The 15,796-nt window shown below is 36.5% G+C and overlaps 1 protein-coding gene across 4 annotated transcripts in view; it reads left to right on the top strand.

Annotated features, from left to right (window-relative positions):
* Positions 1–13,224, top strand: part of WDR72 (WD repeat domain 72) — a 215,771-nt gene extending 202,547 nt beyond the window's left edge. For all 4 annotated transcript variants that reach the window (XM_032343781.1, XM_032343782.1, XM_032343777.1 and 1 more), the window contains 2 exons: positions 5,355–5,459; positions 10,885–13,224. In XM_032343781.1, the coding sequence (XP_032199672.1) occupies positions 5,355–5,459; positions 10,885–10,940 (161 nt within the window). In that variant the 3' untranslated portion in view covers positions 10,941–13,224. The remainder of the gene's footprint in view (positions 1–5,354; positions 5,460–10,884) is intronic.
* Positions 13,225–15,796: the final 2,572 nt, after the last annotated feature.

Raw genomic sequence — 15,796 nt, 5'->3', positions numbered from 1 at the left:
TTGCAGAAAGACAGCAAACACACGTAAGTCTAATGCTAACTCATCTTGCTGAACTTGTCCATAAAATAGTTACTACTTAGTTATAAAGAAGCATTAGATATTTTATTTAATTCTGGGCATCTTTATATGACATTTTTCCCAGTTTCCAGTCTATACTGACACAGAATCAGCCTGAAGCCTGACGCAGGATGCAGCTATTGCTATTCAAATATAATCAAGAAGTCCTATCACTTGATTATCTCAGGAGATACTCTGAAAGTAGGGGTAGTAAGTACAGCTCTCTTCAGCTAGATAAGTTTTCCTGATAAGACATCTGTCCAAGAGAACCACGTGAATTTGGGATCTCTTCAAATGACATCCTCCTTGTTTACAAATTGGTGTTATCACTTCAAGTCTTTTCACTGACTTTGTCTCCCTCTAAATTAAAATATATTGCGGTCTTTGGTGATCTGTGAGTATTGCATTCCTATTTACTTCTTGAATTTAACGTCAGTTTTCTTTCTTCTAAGCCTGTAGAAAGTTGTTGTTTTTTTTTTTAAGTTGATTCATAGTGATGCCTTAAGATGGAGAAGAGACTTAACTGATCAACCAAGAAAGTGATCAACTCTTCACCACAGTATGGAGCTAGTACATTTGAACTCAGGTGTTTGACTTTGTCACTGCTCATTCCACAAATGAGCGTTCTTTTAGTCTTCCCTGACTTCTGCAACTTTATGAACTTGAATAAAATGTGATTAAGTTTTTTGCCTGAGTTTTATCTGTGACTATAGTGGTTTATTCTATTCAGACCAATGTTTCAAACTGTTATATCTTTTTATTAATGGTTTTCTATAAATATCTCCAGTACTCCAAAAAGTCCATACATACGATGGATGGGATGTATTTTTAAATCATTCATAAGTCATCATATTGAAAACATCATTTACAGTACAGATTTTATTCACACTGTAAATGACATGGCTTTTTAACAAGGCTCTATTTATTCTATAGTACTGGGTTACTTGGAAGAACCAGCTGCTGTTTGTGGACGTAAGTGGACATTTTTCCAATGATCGTTCTCTTGTTGGGGTCAGGGGGAATAGTTCTTGGGCCTGTTTGCTGCCTAGGTGTAGCCACCTTTAAAAACTAATACCATCTTTCTGCAAATGATGACAAAGGGAAGGTGGGAATTTTTAGAGGTTAACTGAAACCAAATTAGAGAACAGACGGAGATAAGGAGCATAACCACCGATAACCCTGTTATCACATTGTCCTACAGTAGATCTTTTTATAGTGTCTCTGTCACACAAGCCTCCGGGTTTCTTCTGCTGTTGAACTATTCATTTCTTTAGGATCTAGAATTGTAGTCAAAGTTAAACACATCATTGTCAAACACAACCATACAAAGTACATAGACTTTTCTATCTAATTATTAAAGATATTACAAAGATATTTAGAACACTGGCCCTTCCGTTGTCAATATTTTAAAGTGTGCGATGAGTAAATGGAATAGCCTTACATCTGTAAAACTGTCAAGAAGAGTTTGTCTTTTTTGTCCCTCATCCTCCAAATGTGGACTATTTCAGAATCCATTACAGAGGAAATAAACAGTTGATTTTAAGTTAAGGATGACCCTAACAATCATTTGCACTATATTGATGTCAGAAGTATCTCTCTGCCAAGCTTTAAAATGCATCTTCAAAAACTACTGGAAATATCCAAGAACTTTAGTGATGAGCTACAAATGGACTTTGGTATTGATAAATAAAAGTCAATATGTATAGTGAAAGGACAACTTACTGTGATAAATGGGCCCACCATCAGTAAAGATCAAATTATTGACTATTTAGGGCAAGGAAAAACCTGTCTATAGCTAACTTCTACAGGTGAGAAGAATTAGCCACAACAGCAATTTAGGAAAAGCTCAAAGAGACACATTAAGAGAATTCATTAAAAATGCATACAGAAGTAGGCAGCAGCATTCCGTTAAATACATTTGTGGCACTAGGCTCATGCATTTTTTTGACCATGTCTGAGTTCACACATTTTTTTCTCTTGCCTTGAATAAGCTCCCTTCAGGCTACCCATTTTCCTTTTTGGGAAGATCTAATTCAAAATTCACTTCCCAATCTCCCTATTACAGGAGAATTACTTCTGCATTCCTAAAAACTATGTCACTCTTGGAATATTGTCTCTAATGCTCCTACTACTTTTCATTAGATGAACCTCAACTAGATGACAAGTTGTATGAGGGCACATTAAAAGCGCCTTGTGGAGCATAACAAATAGCATGGAGGACATGGGGAGTTAGAGAGGAGAAGGGAGTTGGGGGAAATTGGAAGGGGAGGTGAACCATGAGAGACTATGGACTCTGAAAAACAATTTGAGGGTTTTGAAGGGGCAGGGGGGTGGGAGGTTGGGGTACGAGGTGGTGGGTATTATAGAGGGCACGGATTGCATGGAGCACTGGGTGTGGTGAAAAAATAATGAATACTGTTATGCTGAAAATAAATAAAAAATAAATTTAAAATAAAAAGCGCCTTTAATGTTTTTACCCCAACATAGCCTAGCACAGAGCTCTACGCATAATAAACACTAGATCAATATTTGTTGATTTCATTGCTTTTGAAATGATTCATTAGAGAAAATTTGGTCACACATCCTGTCTGCGTTTAATGATGAAATATCACAGAAAACACCCAAAAGAACAATTGCAAAGATTAGCTTATCAAAAAAAAGAAAGAAAAAAAAAAAAAGAAAGAGAAAGAAAAGAAAAGTGGAATGGCAATAATTAACCTCTCCAATGTTGGCTGTTCCCAATTGACAGAGGTAGGTATTTCTTTTATAGTAAACTTAACCAAATACTATATAAATTAGCCAGTAAAAATGACAACTCTTGTACCATTGCAAATTTGGAAGCTAAAATGTAGGTAAGCAAAATATCTGAAGGTTAATCCTTTCTGCTCTCCTACCCCCTCACAAATGACACCCTCCAGAATCTGAGGTAGACACAATAAGAGTCACATGGTACCTACCAGTGTGGGTCTAGTGAAGCTCATTGAGCTACAACTACAGCTAACTTTCTGAGTTTCTTGCAAGGCTTAGGATGTCAGTTCATCCTGGGAACCCTTTTTTTTTCTTTTTTTTTTTGGCATTGGAAATTGATACAGGCATTTACTTTGTTGTTCTAATGCCATGCTCTCTTCCTTCTTGAGGGCGCTGTGTCTAGGACAGGGTCTTGCTAGAAGAACAAGTAAACGAACGAGTGGCTGAAAGTTATAAGTGATAAAAGAACAATGTATGGGATGATAAGGGCAATGTATCTGCCCAAATAAACACAGGTGCTAACTCACTGGCTGTTAATAATAGATTCAGCTGTATGCTTCATTCCTTACGATAAATATCAATGTAAATATTTCAGAAAATTAATAAGATATAAAGAAATAAAAACATTATTAACACAGTCCGGTAAATCTTGACAGTGTAATAGTTTTCTGCAACTTTGGTATATTTAGTTATCCACCTCAATGTGTTACAAAAATCGATGGATTCCAAAATAATCTGTAAGTATGATCTAAACTGAGGAAAATTAAATTAAAGGCAGCTACACCAATAACTACTTAGGCCATATGTGTCTCTCCTCCAAATTAGAAACTAACCCGCACCACCATTTTTACAAATAGGCATCCTTTGTCTCAAGTGGGCCTAACCAAGGAACTGATGGGTTCTAGTTGAAGATCATTCAAAGCACATCTCCTCTCAGATCAGGAGGACATCTAGCAGGATACCTCTGCTTCATTCACTTGTTCACTCATTCATTCCACAAGTCTTTTAAGAATACCTCCTCAGGCCTAGGGCAGACAAATGCATAAAGCAGACATGGTACCTACTTCCTTTTTGGGGGGAAAATTTAAATGACAGGATTTCATATATTTTCCCCATGTTTTGTTCTCAAAACGTTTCAGAGAAGTGAATTCAAACTCGATGCACACACTTTCACAGAACAGAGGAGAACTATCCATGTTCTGAGAAAACTGGTGAAGCTTAAGAGAATATTTGGACCGGAATTATGTTACTAGTCTCCTTTAAAGTGTGTATATTGTGGGCTTCAGGTCACGCTCACCAATGCTTTACACACTCCATGAAAATACGCTGAGGAATGTGAGAAGTGCGAGTTCTGCTCACGCTGCTTTGGATCTTGGGTGGCATTCCTTTGTGTCACTTACCGAGTATGTATGAAGTGACAAAGCCCCCAGCCTTTGCTCCATCATTTCCTAATGGGTGTTTAGGAACAGTGGCCAGACCTACTTCCCTGTGCCAACAAACATATCATTTCGTGTACGGCTTATATATTTTCTTGTTTGCATTTATGGCCTATAAATAATGTGTTGTGTGTGTTATCAAGACCTGAAGAGACAGTAGTAGTGTTTACTGCAGCAATTTGCAATAGATAAAATTAGCAGTAGTCAATAATACACATATTTATGTAGTTTGGCTTCAGACAAGTATGATGTAATTTATATTATTGTGGTCTTGCTTTGTTTTGTTATTCACTTAGTTTTTTTTCATGAAGACAATGTCCACTTTCCCCAACAAGTGATTCCTTGAATGAATAGAATATGGAAATATGTTGCTTACGGAGATAATTGAGACCAAGAATTACAACTTTTGCAAAAATTTGGAACTTGAGTCTCTTTCTCTAACGGAGCTAGAAGTGTTATGTGCTTATAGGAAATTTCAGATTTCTGTGCTCATTCCCGTTTCTGTTCGTAATTCCTACTCAGAAGATGATGACAAATTATCTGAGGTCACCATTCAAAACACTGGCCCTACTTATTAATCATTTGCCAACTATTTATTTTCTATCTTAAATTTTATTTACATAGGGCTTTTATTTATTTTTTTGACATTTGGAGTTTCTCATTGGATGAAGAAGAAACAAAATGCATTTAAGTATTCATCAGCTGTGATTTGTGTGACAAGATGAACCACCGCACCCAAGCAGAGCTGCTCTAACTGACTAGCCCCATGTTCTTCCGTCTGTGTCCTATGACTGCTAACTGACGATATTGTTTTAGATTTATGCATTAAAAATACGATTTCTACTTCGGAGGGATTGCTTTGTTACTTTGTAGCTTTTAAGCTGATGCCATGAACTTATTTTTCTTGTAAGATAAAGTCTCATCTATAGATTTTTCAACTAATTACATGTCTGCCAATACATACTTAGAGGATACATTTTATTTCAATTTATTATTTGTGTTTACATAGTGTGTCCCTAGAAATATCTATGGAACTGAAAGGAAATATTTTAATGGTGTTTATTACTACTTTTTCATTGCTCTCTCTTTTCTTTCTCTCTCTCTTTTTAATAGCTCCAGTCAGTCCGGTCAAGCATGACAGCAACTCAAACTCGGCAAACTTCCAAGACACCGAGGACATGCCTGACAGATGCGTCTTGGAAGAGTCTGAGAGTCCAGGTGAAAGCCATTTAAAAATAGTCAAGTATAAAATGATAAATTTGACACAGCTTTGGGGTCCTTGGAAGGGATGGCGGGGAGGACATTGTAATGCTGTTTTCTCTTAGCAGCTGTGCTGTCAAATTAATGGTCACCTCCAGGGGTCACGGTGTGGAGCTGTTACCTTTGCCTCTTTCATCAAGGATTCAGTTGGAGGAAGTACAAAGGCTTTATGACTGAGAAGGGAAGCTGACACTATTAGTTCATTATCATCAATTTTAGGCTAAACTGGTTAATAGAGGCCGAGATTGAAAACTGGAGAAATGGCAGCATTTTAAATATTTCAAGTAATGGGATGGAGCGGAAGTGCAGAGTTAAGAGAGTCTCAGATGATAGCCATCATTACAGTCTACTCACCTGTCTGAATACAGCTTGCTAACGGGACCAAGGGGTTTTAGCATAGCAGTAATGGACTCTGGATGGATCAACTGTTGAGAACCAACAAAACAAAAGAAAGTAACAACCCTTCCTCATGCCATCAAATTTACCCACGTCCCAAGTTACTTAGGTTTGTATTTTCTTTGTAGAAGGAATAGACAGAAATGTAGCAGAAGGATAGAGCCAGAAGCCCTTAAGCATGGATTTTTGTTTCTGTTTGTGTCTTGTTTCAAAACATGCCTAGTCTTTAACAACTAATTAATCAAAAGAAAAAAAAAAAAGTCCTGTGGAAGTCGAATGACGTTCCCAGATCACTACAAAGCCCTAAGGTACTAGAAGGTACCTTATTACCATGAGTGAAAGGGTTAACTCTTTCCTCCCACCGTACATTTTCCCTTCCTGTTTTCTCCAGCTGCTGTGTACCCCCGACCCTCTTGCATCTTTGTGTGCCGATCCTTGTATCAGATTTTTGATTCATCCTCTCTGTGGCCTGTCAGCTTAGTTAAGAGATTTCCAAATCTTGTAGCCTTCGCTGACAGGGGGCAGCTGCAAACAGTCCCCTGATCCTTCCCCGAGGAGAGGTACTGAGATTTAATTTTCAGTGAAAGGTGCAGCCTGCAATCTATGTCAGGTCCCCTAAGTCATCTCGGAACCCCAATAGGCCCGGTGGCGATGGCATTGTATTTCAGTTCCCTCCACTAAGCCAAGATTCCTCAAAAGATGTACTGCTGCCGTGTGTCTGTTCGGAAGCGCACTTCTGCCTCAGCATCCCGTGGACCTGAGAAATGGCATCTTTCTCGCCCACAGAAATTTTTAATCAGAAACTGAACCCCACCTCCTGCCATAATATCTAAAACACAAATGTAGTCCCACTCCGAAAGGGAGAGGCCGGTGGTAGTGTTAAATGTCTATCAGACTATTTTAAAATTGCTTTTAGTTTTGACAAAAATTACCTAATTTTGACTACGTTTTTAAACTGTCTTCATATTCCATATCAACCCGAGGCAGTTAAATCCCTGAGCCAAGTTTTCACCTAAGTGTTCATTGTTTTTGGCAAGAATAGATTGGCTTTATGTCATCTCAAAAGTAGAAAAGATTTCAGGCCTCCCTCTGTATGAGTGGAATTGTAAAATTCAAATATTGCATAGCTTATCTGACATAAACAAAAGGATATATCATAACAAAGATTAATTAGAAAAGATTGGTACTGATAAAGGATCTTAACTTAAAAAGTGAGTACTGTTCTATACATCGGACATCATTAAACTGGTAATAAAGAATGAATTACTCTGGCTTTTTCCTCTGTCCATTCCTGCATTTTAAGACATCTTGCCTTATAGGCCTAGAAACCTCTGGAGAGTTCACTACTGGTCTCACTGCCTTCCACTGAGAATTTGTGGCTTGGTTGTCATGGAGACATCGTATTTCTCCAAGAATTGCTCATATTGATCCGTGGCCAGGCGTAAATGGCCAAGCGAGTGTGAGGAATAAAGGGGGCTGGGCAGTCCTATAAAATGACCAGGGCTTGTGGGTTGAAAATAAGCTCATAGCAAACACTTAGGTAAAAAGAAAGAAGCAGTTTTATTTTGTTTCAGGATTTCTTTCTGCACTTTGGGCCATTGTCTTCTTTCACTATGAACTGAAAGAAACTTGTTAGTCACTTGTCATGTCAGATCTTTGGTGCTTGTCCTGACACAGCTGTCAGCCTTCCAGCTCTGTGCAGTTCAGGGACACACAACAAAGAGGCAATGACATGAATTATTTATTGCTCCTTGTGTGGATAAAATTCTGTGATAAGAAATTAAGACACTTCTGACAGAGGTGCTTGTTTAGTAAGAAAGATTTTGATGAGAGAGTGCATTTCCTTGAAGTATGAGCATTTGAGAGGGAAAATTCTTAAAACAGAACATGAAGGAAGAAGGTATGTGAAATTGGTGGCGTGGAGGGACTTCCCTGCACCGTGAAAATATGATTGTCCACTTCTCAGTGTCCAAAAATGAACTAAAAAAATACCAAGCCATTCAAAGTGTGGGGGGGGGGGAGCTCCAAAACTATAAACATTACTTTGGTGGTTGAGTTCCCTCTGTTTACCAGGTGTGAGTGGGGCTCCTCTGGGAAGCACATTTAACCACCTTCGTTAGAAGAGAAGGCAAATTTGAGGCTTCTAAGGGACAAGCTTTGGGAAGGTGTTGTCAGACCAATAGAGGTGCTTCACTAGCTAAGCTTGTGATTGCATCGGTGTATTTGTTATTCCTTATATGGAGAGGAGTACATTGTTCTTACCATTTTCACCTGGCATATTATCGCTCACTTAAAAGTCCTTTTTAATATTTTCATGTCCACGAAAAATCCCCCCATTACAAAGCTGAACGTGGTCAGTCTTCTAGCTTTAATGGATATTGACCTTACGTGGTTTTATCTATGCAACTCTAAATGACTAATATATTTATTACATCACTTTTAATGAAAAAACTAGTTGTTCAAACGGAATATGGAAAATGAAAACAAAAAATCATTTTCCCATCCAAGCACAGTTGAGGAATATTGCCTCATATATTGTTCTTTCCAAATAAAATCTTTTCTTTGCAAATCCCCTGAACATCATTTTCCTTTGCCCTTAGAGTTTCGTATCGCAGATACCAATTCCTTTCCATATGCAGAGAGCAAAGGGATGTTGAAGCACAGAAAAACTTTAATAGTTTACTTCTTTAAAGGGGAAGTTAAAGTTTTCTAAACATTGATGCAACATTTGAAAATGTCATTAATGAAATCAAATTTTTAAAGTTTATACACAAAATCAGATTGACTTTAAGCATTGATTATCTTTGAATGCAATGGGTTTTAAAGTCCGTCTGCAGATTGTTTATTTTTTCATTGACATCACTTCTCCAGCACTGAATTGACGAGGATGACCCATGTGTAAATGGGCCGGAGTGTGCATATAGGTCACAATTGAGAGGACTGGTGGAGTGGTTGTTCACCTGGTCTCTAGAGCACTCTACCTATTCATCATGCCATTGTGATCTCTTTATTGGTTCAAGCTGTATACCCAGGTGAGTGCCTGCAGTCCATTAAGGTTGGCAAAGCAACTTTAGACCAGAGCATTCTTGTTACTCTGACCCTGCTAGTGAACCTGGAGGTCTTGTCTGATAGGTTAAGGTCTCCCTCAGCAGTGTCTTTTCTCTGGAATAATTCATTAGAAAAGAGTTTTGACTCACAGGTGAATCCCAGATTGAAGTTTCTGGCTTAGCTTCTGTGAAGTCTGCTTACTTCTTCACTGGCATTTATACATCCCCAAAACCTGTGGGAATAACTTTGATGTCTAGTAATAGAAGCACCGAGACAACATTGTGAACTTACAGCTCCCTTTTTTCAGATTTTTAGGGCCATTAGGCTTTCTTTCTTTGGTTCTTTCAAGCCTCATCACTTCTGAATCTGAAAGATGCTATCACAAAAATAGTTTAGTGCAGTCTTTTGCTGGTTAACTTCTTGTTAACTACTTCATGCACAGTGAATAAAGCTCAATTCCTATTTTCCCAAATCATAAAAAGTATTCCTTGTCCCCCATCTTTGCACTCATGATGATAAAAAATTTAGTGTGACATTCACAATTTTTAGCTAACTGTTAATGAGAGACCTTGGGCTTTTATCACCTTATTGGCTTGGAAAATTAAGAATTTTACTTCCTAGTGCACTAGGGACAGTGCATTTAAACATAGCTTTGGCTGAAAATAGTAGTGACAAGAAAGAGTTCGAAAGTACAAAAAAAAAAGGCATTCAGCAGCATTTTCACATCATTCTGAGGTAGTTTATAATCAGTATGCATTCCGCCATTAATAGAACATTTTAGTGGTTTTTATATAGCACGTTATGTGTATAGATCTATATACATCATTGTCAATCAATATTGCATTTGCATGAATCTGATGAACAAAACTAGATTTCTCACAGTTTCCACGGGATGTACTACATTGCAAAAAACCAAGGTGGAGGTTTTTTTTTTTTTCCTTTTACTATTCTAGCTCATGAATCAACAGCAAAAATCAGGTAACAGAAAGTAGGACAGATTCAGGACTAGAGTGTTGGAGATGGCTGATGATGATGCATGAAGCAGAAAAAATGTGGAATGTGTGAGCAGCCCGTCAATCATAGCTATCGAGAACACACTTCTTCTTAGGGTTAGTGCTAAAAAAAATGTCCTGGAAGGAGTAAGAACAATTTCTGTAGTAAAAACACATAAACCCTTTCTTCTATTTAACAATATCAACATTCTTAAAAAGTTGCCCATATGGAAAAATATAAGCATCAATCTAATAATTTTTAAAACATGTAAAATTCTAGGCTTATACACACACACATATGTTTAAGTAAAACAGATACCCAGCTTTTTGAGTCTTTGCCAGTAGGAGTGGGAGTTACCATGCATGGTCATGTTATTAATATAAATGTATTTAGAAATAGTTTGCTAAGGCACAGTTCTCCAGTATGTTTCACAGTCAAAGTAATTCAAATCAAGTGATATTTTTTAACCTACATCAACAATCATTCAAGTAGTCTGAGAAATAAATGTTTTTCTGATTCTATAATTCAAACCATTTTCCAACTAACATTTATAACATTTGATCCTAAAATTGCAGTTGTGGGTTTCTCTGAGCAACTGAGATATGTGAAATTTATTCATTTCTAGCCCAAATCACCTTGTTGAAAACTTTCATCTTTGTTGGCAATTAAAAGAAAAAACAACCTATATTAATAATGTATGCAATTAAAATATATTTACCTGAAGCCTAGTTTATAAGAATATTTTTTATTGTCTTAACATGTTGTATTTCAGGATAGAAAAGAAATCTAGAAATCCTAGGTAGTTCTCTCCTGCCTTCATCTCTTTTCTCAGTCCTTCCCTTCATCCTTCTATCTCTGTTTTCATTCCTCTCTCGCTTTCTTCCTCCTTCCCTCTTTCTTTCTTCTTTATTTCACCATATAACCTGATAATCTATTTCCTTTCTAGGTAAGCCAAGGCATCATTCATGGATAGCAAAGGTGTGCTCCTGCAAGCTGTGCTGAATGGAATCTTATCTATAGGAATTGGATTTGGACAAATGATGAAACCTAAACATGCCATTTGTTTATTGTTGTATAAAAACTGTGCTGTTATTGGTCAAGTTACTAGGTTGTAAGTAGATTTGCTAATACTTTGGAAAGAGCGGTTTGAAAATGTAATTACTGACCAAAAATATCTGAATTGATCTAATTTTAGAAAATCATTGTTGCAATCACCTTGTATTCCTGATTCTTACTTTCCTTTAAAATTTACAACAAGGAATGCCAGGCTGCAGACACAAATTTAATGCTGTCTTAGATTTTCTTCCATCTTTTCAGTTCGTCCATTATAGGAGCAATGTTAAAACCACATTGCTTTTAAATATTGTAACATCTATATTCCAAATTTAATGCTGCTTCAGTGTATTTAATCTAAAACTTTACCAGATTTATTCGATTTGTTAGGTTAGGGCATTTTGTTTTAGTATATGCTTTAATATGGATTAGTCACCCTGCAGTAAATCTCATCAAAGCATGAAATGTTGTCAACAAATAGCCAGGTCCATTGAGTCATCAATTAGCCCAAATAAGTGATAGACAGTATAACAGGGACCAATTTTGTGAGGTCAGATTCATTTGGACTCCTAATGACATAGAAGCTAATGTCTTTGTTGATCTTGTTAGCCATACAGATGTGAACTATGTATTTACTTAGAGCACATAGCTTTTGATCCATATTAAGTATAAACTCCTGCAGTTCTTTCCCCAGAAAGTAATCTGACTGGCAGGAATTCTTAAACTAAAATATGCAAAGCAATATAAATAGGAACAAAGTGCTCATCTACTAAGCCCCTTAGTGAGTGATTTATTCATTGTGACCTATGTTGTATAATTCCTGGATTTACAGAAGATCATCAAAAGATTATTAGTGTGCCTATGGACACAAATATTGCCTAATTCATAAAAAATGGAAATGAAATGTTAAATATATGATCTATCTATCTATCTAATAGGGAAGTGCTAATCACGTCAATATAACAAACATATTTGAGGACAGTAGCATCAGGTTGCTGGGTTGCGGTGGGGAGATTAGAGAAGTATATGTTGGAATAGCATGGTCTCCACCTTTAAGGAACTTATAATTAATGACTGACCTGGATGAATATATCAGAACATAGACACCCAGTGAGTGTGACTCCTTTAAAGCAGACATAAATCTGTGTTCTTTTTTTCCCCCCTAAAATATGATGTCATTGCTTGAAAATACTTTTGAGTTGTACTTCACAAAGTAAAATACTGTCAATATGAATAATCATGGAAAATTGTCATCTTTTGAAAATCAACATATATAACGCCCCTCCCTCCCACCCACATACACACACATTGGAAATAGTCCAGAGCTACTTAGAACAAGTTTCAGAATAAAGGAAGGTAGCAGGGTAAGCAATGGAAAACATTTTCTTACATGCTGTGTATAGGTTCTGAAGCCCATTGCAAGAAGGAATACCAAGAACATTTTTGATGATGGCAATATCAAATATGTACATATTCTCTCAAGAGGGCAATTTTAATAGATAAAACTTATTTGGATGTTCAAGTTCTGGTATACTTATTAAAAATAAGCTTCTCTGTTTTTATAGCGGGGCTCTATTACTCCCTTTTCAATGAAGATTAAAAATAAGTTTAAACAGTTGCCATATTTAGCATTTCCCAGGTCTAAGGAAACCAATATTGAATCTTTGATAAATATTTTATGATGTCACCAGATATAGGAAATTAGAACTGGCATAACCCTGACATTACTAAATGAGATTTTTAAGATTTGTTTTTTGGCATCACATTGTGCAATTGCTAAAGTTTAATAATTCATATTAAATGACTAATTATAATCTTCTTTTATCAATATGAATTCTGGAGGTCAGCACCATTAACTATTAAAATTTTTAATTCTTAAAATTAGAGTTTTAGAGAAAGACATTTAAATCACATTCTCAAATATCCATGTGCAAATGTAGACAAATCTGCTGGTCTGTTCTTTCTATTGACTAATGTTCAGCATGTTTCAGCAATGTCCCTTGTCAGGAGAACTTAAAAAGCAAGTTGCCACCCAGTTACCTGGATCAACGACATGGTGACCCTAACCTCTTGGTACTACAGCTAAACACCCAAAACTGCGGCTTCTTGAATAGTATTTATCCTTTGTTGGCCTAGCCTTAGGTAATAAGAGGAGTGATTTTCTTAGCAAGCAACTCATTTGTTTGTATCCAGAGTCTTCCTTGCTGTTATAATAAATAACTCATTTAAAAAATCGTCTTGTGTCCTCTTTTGGCATTAACCTTGGTGACATTTTTGATTATCTATTTTTCTCCCCAAGGAATGTCATATTTTCAAATTTGCAAGTAGGGATTCGGTTACTCACTGTGGAGTTTTATACTGGCTGTATTGCTGAGGAAAGACTCTGGAAAGAATGTGAAGTTAAAGGCCAAGCCCTCGCCAACCAGTTCTGATAGCGCAGCTAGAGCTCCCACCCAGGGCTTGGGCAAAGACACTCTACAGGATGGTTTATGGAAAGCAGTTTGAACACCGTAAAGCACTTCAAATATAAGGTAAAATTTATAATATTATAAACACACCAATAAGCAACTTCAGGCCTGAAACATTCTGATGCTATTTTAGAAACTAAATTAAGGCTACTTTGACTATGTCACTATTAGAAAAACGATACAAAAACATTTTGCTGTATATTAACATTCTATCTCTAGATGGTAGTATTTGGGGTGATTTTCATTTCCATTCCTTGCACATTTTCCTCCAATGTTCTATATTTTTTAAAAAAGTTATAATAATGCAAGTGAACATTTTAGAAAAGATAGTGTTTCTCTTCAATCTTTAGAGGGCACATTATAATAATTGAATTTTTAAGAATAAAGTTTTATGCTATGTTTAAAATGCTCAGAATACATTAATTCCAATTGATCTTGAAATCTTATTTCCACAGAATGGGCTTATTCATGTAATTTTTAAAATTTTATATTGCACACAATTTGATTCCACACTTACTTAAACACATGACTACATACACTTTGATTTTCCACAAAATCTTATTGTACATGTCAAGTACCCAAAGTTGCGTCTAATTAAATAGGAAAGTCATTGCTTTGTAAATATGTACATAATGAACATTTTAAAGTAATTTCAAAATAGCATGACCAAAAAAGTTGCGAAGTTAAAGCTGTCTTGGGTGCTTTGTGTACATTGGTCCCCAGACCATTTTGTGCTTTGATTTCATCAGCAAGGAACCTACAGATAGCATGTATGGGAAGCGCACAAACAAGAAATGAACAAGTCTCCCAATATGGGCATAGGCCACTGGGGGTTTCCATCCAACCTGCGACCCTGGGAAGAAATGGCAGGTCACCTCATCTCATCTCACTGGAGGACAGGGACTTCCCTGGCATGACTCCCTCCTGTCACCCTCATCCCAGCCTTCTCAGACCCCATTTTATTGTAAATTTTGATATCATGGCTTTGGGGTATGATTCTGACTTATTACAATATTGTATTAAAATACGTTTATCCCGATCGCTGAGTTTTTTGCCATCCCCTGGTCTTATGCCCTGTTCATTAAGTCTGGATCGATTCACCTTTATCCCAGAAAGTATACTGCAGGTAAAGAGACTGTGACAATTGCAGCATTATGAGATTATAATGATACAGATGGTAAGAAATAATTATTTTAACATCCTGTGAAAACTAAAGCCATAGACCATTGAGAATGTTTGAAATGGTTTACTTCTAGCAGTATATAGGGGGAAATTCTGGGCGTCTAGGGTTCTTCCTTTTGACATTGTTTTTCCAAACTCCTGTTTCATTGGACAGAGTATGCCTTCCGATCATCAATTTTAGGGATCTTTTCTGTCTTCAGCACACTACTAATTGGAAAGGTATCAGTGATTTTTTTCATTCAAGCATCTAAGGTTTTAAACACCAAAGGTAATTTGTACAGGATTAGTTTAACACTACAAAGTACCAAATGCCAGCAGAAGACCAGTATTCATAACATTAGGCAATAGCAATAATTAGTTGGTACGTGCTTGCAAACCTATCATTTCTTCACTTCGTAGTTATTTTAATGGTAATTATCTGTAAGGTCCTAGTTAGTTTTTCAATCTTGCGTGTGCATTTTCTAGGGAAAAGTTGTTTTCACAAAGCCCCAGTAACTGAGCATCGTGTCCTCAGATTATACCATCTAAGATAAAAGGACTGTCTATGATGTGTTCTTGACATATCACAAGTTTCCTTGAGACCTTTAAAGAGATTTTCTGTTAATTGCACAGTGGGGACTACATTTTCTAACAGAAATAATCTCTCTTATCTATATCAAAAGAATTCTCCCATCTGTGTTATCTCCATTTGTATCAATTTGTAATCACAATCAACAGAGAAACGGTACTTTAATTTTTCCTTTTGTGTTTTATAAAGAGTGCCAGGAAAAAAAGAAAAGGAAAGAAAGAACGGAACTGTAATACTGAGATTAAGAACCTCCATTCCATCCCTAGAATAGTCATAGTCAGGGGATCAGGTTGCACTTAGGGTTGTTTTTATAATAAGGAAGATATCCGTGGATCCGCCTCTATTTCAAATAATGAGTATATTTCCACCAATCTAAGCAAAATCATTTGGTCCAATTTCTCTAAGAATTGGAGATAGGAAGTGAAGCAAAAATATAAACTACTATAATTTCAATTATGTTTGGGATAGTCAAGTCAAAGAAAAAGACACATGAAAAAATATTCATCGTTTGGGGATTTCTAAAGTCCGTTCCTGTGGAAAGCACACTGCCGCAGATTCCTGTCTGGAAAGGTGTTGGCTTTTGTTTG

Source organism: Mustela erminea, chromosome 5 (genome assembly GCF_009829155.1).
Source record: "Mustela erminea isolate mMusErm1 chromosome 5, mMusErm1.Pri, whole genome shotgun sequence".
In the NCBI taxonomy this organism is placed as follows: domain Eukaryota; kingdom Metazoa; phylum Chordata; class Mammalia; order Carnivora; family Mustelidae; genus Mustela; species Mustela erminea.
This window is presented reverse-complemented; position numbering and strand designations above follow the sequence as displayed.